Here is a 6356-nt window from a genome sequence, read left to right on the forward strand (position 1 = left end):
AACGGAAACATAATTATCAAAGTATACTTACGCAGATAGATATGAAAAGTCTTTATTAAAGTTTGTTCCTATTTCCATTCTATGGAGGCCAGGCGCGAACGCAGACTCCACAATTTTATTATACCATCCCTATTTAAGATAAAACATATTTATCAAAATATGTACGTCTATATCAAAAACACTTTTAAACGTTTTTTTTTTTTTACATTTTTTATTTTTTTATTTCCATTCAGGCGCGAACGAAGACCCCACAATTTTAATGAAGCGCCGTTCTGCCAGATCAAACATACCCATTCCTGTGTATCGATGCATCTTCTATCATTATATGTAATCAGTTTTTTTTAAAAACAGGCAACGATATGGGAGCCTATCGTTGACCACACACACACACACACACACACACACACACACACACACACACACACACACACACGTACACACACATTCAGCTTTATATTATATATATATATGTATATATATATATATATATATATATATATATATATATATAGGGAGAGAGAATTGCAACAGGGAGAGAGAGATGCACATATAAAAAGAGAGCAAGTACGTGATAGATACGAGTATATACAGGGTGGTCCAAAAGTCAGGTAACATTTTAAAGAAAAACGATATTAGCAATACACGTATATTTAAGTACCATACATTGAAATATAAAATGAAACAAACATGAAATAAGTTTATTTTGTTAACTTAAATCTTTCTTCAAAATGTTTAGAATTGTTCCCCTTTTTATTCCTGATTGGCGTGCCATATTTCGTGATGATGTTTTGGGGGTTTCATTCACAATTGCCTGGACAGTAGCAATATTCTCATCAGACCGATCGGTTCTTGGTCTTCCTGACCGAGGTAAGTCAACAACAGAACCGGTTTCATCAAATTTCCTATTTAATTTAATTACATGCTTTCGTGTTACAGTAAAGCCAGGAAACAATGTAGAGAACTGGCGAGCAGTTTCAGCAGCATTTTTATTGTACTGAGTGTACAATCTTACAATAGCAACCTTTTGCGGCGTTGTTAACTTTTGGGTGGCCATTATACCTGAAAGAAAGAAGAATATAAATGACACAACACATAGATTTAAAATTAAAGTTTATATATTACACTCAAATATTTAAACAAATAATATTAAACGAATAGAGATTATAATGGATCATATTGTTTTTTTCTACCTTTAACATGTTACCTGACTTTTTGACCACCCTGTAGATAAGATTAAGAGAGACCATCTATGCTCTCTCTGTTTAGCTGCATATATGCTTATTTTCTTTATATAATCCCTAATCCATATCCAAAATCAATAATCAATATAATTTCATACTACTAAAAAAAAAAAATTACATTACAACAGTCATCGTTGTCCAATCCTAAAGAAGTGAACGATGATTTTGAACTCTTTAAATGATTTTCTTTCGTATTGAATTACTTCTGATTAAACCGTTTATACACGAATATAAGATGACAAAATAAACATATTTGATAAGAAATAAATATCTTCTCCGCCATTTATAACGATTTTATGTAAAAAGTTTATCACTTGTTCCTTTATATTTATCATGGTTCAAAAAAAAAAGCGTTAAGATATTCTCTCATATACAAAAATAAAACTATTTCACAGCACATCGTTATTGTTATACGTGCCAGGTGTTTTCTCAATGCAATTTGAAAGTCTATGACCAGATCACGTTAAACTGTGATTACCAGTAGCAGATATCTTAACAGCATGTCACAGCTCTTGCTAACAGGTATAAGGCCAGTTGTAACGCTTAACTATTTCTTTCTTCACATATTTTCGATGCCATCTTGTGAAGTAGAAAACCCTACATTTATATATAGACAGGGGTTTCCAAAATTACCTGACACAGTTGCCAGTTAAATAATAATAAAAAATATGTTTTTTAATGTACGTAGAATGCTATTTCATGCCAAACGCTCTTTAATATTAAATCGGTCAAATGTTTCCTATCATTTCTAACACGCGGTTGTAGATGTTTACTAAAGTTTTCAATAACTTGATGGATTATTTCGGGTGGAATAGCAGCAATTTCAGAACGAATAACTCGTTTTAATTCTCCAAGAATAATTTTGACTTCAAATATCCCCAACAAGAAAAGAATCGCAGGGGTGTAGATTAGGCGGGCGTGCAGGCTAAGTAATATCACCACGATCTTTGCGGTCCAGCAAATATCAACACACAAAGAAATCCATTGATTTGGGAACATTTCCTTAAGAAAATGCATTTATACAGATATTAGCATTTCAACCTGGCGTTGCTCGGGTGTTTGGAGGTGTATGTTGAGCAAAAATAAAAGCGATCAATTTTTTTTAATTTGACCTTTATTATGACCAGTTAACATTTATTGTTTTGGGCTCATATCAAGTTATTTAAAAAAAACCCTCAAATAAACCTAGAACCCCATCTTCTAACGTAGACCTCTACTACCATGTCTCCTTCTCCAACATCAGGGGTCTACGTTCCAACCTTCCAGAGGTTGAAACCCAATTACAGAAGACGACACCGGACATATTCTTTCTAAGCGAAACTGGAATAGGGCCGTCCACTTCCGTAGATGAGTTCATAATTAACGGATACTCTAACTTAACATCTAAATCTGACTCCCAAGATCGCCATGGGCATGGAATATGTGCCTACATCAAAGATGGCTTCGCATGTGGCATGGATATCTCTAGAGAAGATCCTAATTTACCTTATATGTACTTCCGGGTTGCACTTGCTTACAGCACTGCATTTATATTTGCCTTCTATCGGCCCCACAACATCGGAGTTACTATCTTTAAGAGCATATCTGAGAAAATAGACCACATCCTGTCTGCACACCCCTCGGCTAACATCCACATCTGTGGTGACTTCAACGTCCATAACGTGGAATGGCTGACCCACTCAAATAATACGGACGATGAGGGGAGGTTCTGTCATGATTTTGCCATTGCTTATGACCTTACTCAGATTGTTCGCGAACCCTACCGTGTGCCCGATACTACAGGTCAATATGCAAGCCTCCTAGACCTTTTTCTCTCAACTTTCCTTGAGCTATGTTCATGTTCCGTTCTTTTTCCTCTAGGATCCTCCGACCACTCCGTCGTATCAGTTAAGATAAAAATGAAATGTAATAAATCCCCAGACGTACCCCTTCACCGTACTGTATACCGATACTCCATGGCTGACTGGGATAGCTTCCGTACATTTATATCTGATCTACCTCTGCATTCCATGTTTAAAAATGATGTGTCCGCTATAGTATCAGACCTGACCGAATGGTTAATTGTAGGCATAGACCAATTCATACGATCTAAAAAAATTCCAACAAAAACCTAACAGCCAGCCATGGTTCTCCCCAGAATGTGCTGCTGCCATCGCGCACAGAAATCACTTTTTCCATAGCTACCAACGTAATAGATGCACTGAGACTAAAGCTGCTATCAGGAACGCCAGCAACCACTGTAAAAGAGTAATAAAAAAGGCAAGAGAGCTATATGCCCAGTCTGTTAAATCCAAAGTAGATGATCAGCGGCTTGGTTCCCACCAGTTTTGGCAAAAAGCAAATAGGATCCTGAACAGAAGTGTGCGTTCTATCCCAACCATTATCAACGGACCAGACGTCATCTCCTCAGCTTCAGACAAGGCCAAACGATTTGCCAAGAATTTGGCATCTAATTCTACCCTATGCGACGAAGGTCATCAACTCCGCATATTTCCTGCTATAACATAGAACACGCTAGGTAACATATAAATATCTGTGCATGAGGTCGCCAAGCTAATCAAGAACCTTGATTCCAGTAAAGTTACTGGCCCTGACGGCATCCCAATTATAGTGTTAAAAAAAGCTTCAACCAGAACTTGCTCCCATACTTACGAAACTGTTTAAACGTTGCCTTAACTGTTTAAACGTTGCACCCTGGAAAACCTCATCAGTATGCCCCCTATTTAAGACCACAGGTGATAAGCCATCTCCCTCTCAGTACAGACCAATAAGTCTCCTGTGTGTCATGAGTAAGTTGCTGGAATCCATATTAAATAGAGAAATAGTCAACCACCTCAGCAGAAATAACCTTCTTAGTGACACGCAATATGGTTTTCGTTCTGCAAGATCTACCGCAGATGTGCTAACGGTTATATCTCATAGGATTAGTGAATCTCTTGACAAAGGCTTCCTTTCCAGGGCAATTGCTCTTGACATATCAAAGGCCCTCGACAAGGTATGGTATAAAGGCCTACTTCACAAGATCTCCAGCTACGGTATAACTGGAAATATTCTCTCTATCATTAAATCATTTCTCTCTGATAGGCTCATAAGAGTAGTATAGATGGACAAAAATCAGAGGCCTGCAGTATTAATACTGGAGTCCCTCAAGGCCCTTGAGTCAAGGGTCCATCCTGGGCCCAACTCTCTTCCTGATCTACATCAATGATCTCCCTAAACACATACTTAAATCAATCGTTGACATCTATGCTGATGACACGAGCATCTACGGCAACACACCAAAGGCTGTAAATGAAAAAGCTCTCTCTGATTCTCTCCCCTCTGTTCTCGGACGAGTGGTTCAGTAGGGAAAGACGTGGCTGGCTACCTTTAATGCATCTAAAACCAAACTCCTATCTTTACATCATCAAAGCTCTGATCCCCCATCTGGCATCAATAAAAATGAATGGTTCTCGTCTAGGAGAAGCCCCATGTTTTGACAAGCTTCTGGGCTTGACCTTCACTCCTGATCTGAAATGGAACACGTACATCAAGTCTGGTGTGAAGGTCGCTGGAAAGATGGTGGGATCCTTCTACCGCTCCAGAAGATATTTCACCACTGATGCAATTCTCTATCTATATAAAAGCCAAGTACACTCTTTATCTATGCCTAAATCAAAACGTAGATTCCATGAACAAAGCTTCTTTCTTAGAACTACACGCCCGTTGAACTCTGTGCCGTCTGCCTGCTTCCCTCCTTACTACAACTTGGATATCTTCAAGTCCAACGTAAACAAATTCCTAATGAACCGCCCCCTTAAGTAGACACTCTAAAATATCCACACTAACGTAATGTACTTACAATAACCCTTATCCATGAGTGGCTTCCGAGCCTTGGTAAGTGGTGACCACCTTGTAAAAAAATGATTAATTTAGATCCATGTACAAGGAACCTATATCTAAAATTTCAATTGTTTAGACCCAAAATTGGCTGAGAAATTTGGTAGAGTTCTCAAAGGTCAGCTCGTTGAACTTTGAATTCTTAACAGACTAATTTCTGGCCGAAAACCGATCACAAAGATTTTCTCAAATCTCAGTACCATGTATATCAAATTTCGAGTCTTTTATTGCGTTGGGAAATGTAGACAGACACACACAGAGACGCACACACACACACACACACACACACACAAACACACACACACACACACACACATATATATATATATATATATATATATATATATATATATATATATATGAATAATAAATGTTGACCAGGTTAAATTAAAATAGAATTCAACATTTCTTTAAACAAATATTTAATTGTCACTTTTTTGACTGACAAATACGTAAATCAATTTTGGGACACTCTGTATACGAGGGACGCTAAATAAGTAATGCCCCTGACCCACTTCCCATAGCAGTAAAGCAACGAAACTTGGCACAGTTATTAGTCTTTCTCTACATAGGAACCACCAAGACTTATGCATTTCACTCATCGTTTGATGCAGCTCTGGAGACCGTTTTTAGAGAACACCCGAGTTGGTCCTCCAACCACGACGTGACTTCAGAAATTTAGGCTGCATCATCTGGGAAATGCTTTCCTTTCAAAAACAACTTCATGGCTGAGAAGAAGTGAAAGTCAGAGGGGGCAAGGTCCGGAGAGTAGGGAGGATAGGGAAGGATTTCATAACCACACGCCCGTGCTTCTGATCTGGCGACATGCGAGTTGTGAACCGGAGCGTTGTCCTGCAGGAGGAGGGTACCTTTGCTGATCTTACTCCGCCTCTTGATTTTGATAGCTTCCATTAATTTCCTCAAAAGTGAAGCATAGTAGGCTCCTGTAATTGTGGTGCCCGTTGCCAGGAAATCTGTCATCACTACTCCGTCCTGGCCCCAGAAGACTGTGAGCATGACCTTGCCAGAGGAGGGCTGCGCCCTTTCCTTCTTTAGAGGTGGTGAGTCCAAGTGCTTCCACTGCATTGACTGGACTCTGGTCTCTGGATCATAGTAATGGACCCAGGTTTCATCCGGTGTAATCAGTCTTTTGAAAAAATTTGACTCATCTTTTTGGCACATCTCCAAATTCATCCTCGAGCACTTGACGCGTTCTTGCTTCTTGAATGGTCTGAT

At 38.7% G+C, this 6356-nt stretch overlaps 1 protein-coding gene across 1 annotated transcript; it reads right to left on the reverse strand.

Moving 5' to 3' along the window:
• Positions 1–706: 706 nt before the first annotated feature.
• Positions 707–1054, reverse strand: LOC145293668 (protein GVQW3-like). Its single transcript, XM_080140043.1, has one exon. The coding sequence runs from the start codon at positions 1052–1054 to the stop codon at positions 707–709; it is 348 nt and encodes a 115-aa protein (XP_079996169.1).
• Between the last annotated feature and the right edge of the window lie 5302 nt (positions 1055–6356).

The sequence above is a fragment of the Euprymna scolopes genome, chromosome 15, assembly GCF_053919585.1.
Source record: "Euprymna scolopes isolate OS-2025 chromosome 15, ASM5391958v1, whole genome shotgun sequence".
Taxonomy (NCBI): domain Eukaryota; kingdom Metazoa; phylum Mollusca; class Cephalopoda; order Sepiida; family Sepiolidae; genus Euprymna; species Euprymna scolopes.

Coding starts and splice junctions, on each gene's coding strand:
- LOC145293668 (XM_080140043.1), bottom strand. CDS start 1,054: ATGGCCACCCAAAAGTTAACAACGCCGCAAAAGGTTGCTATTGTAAGA.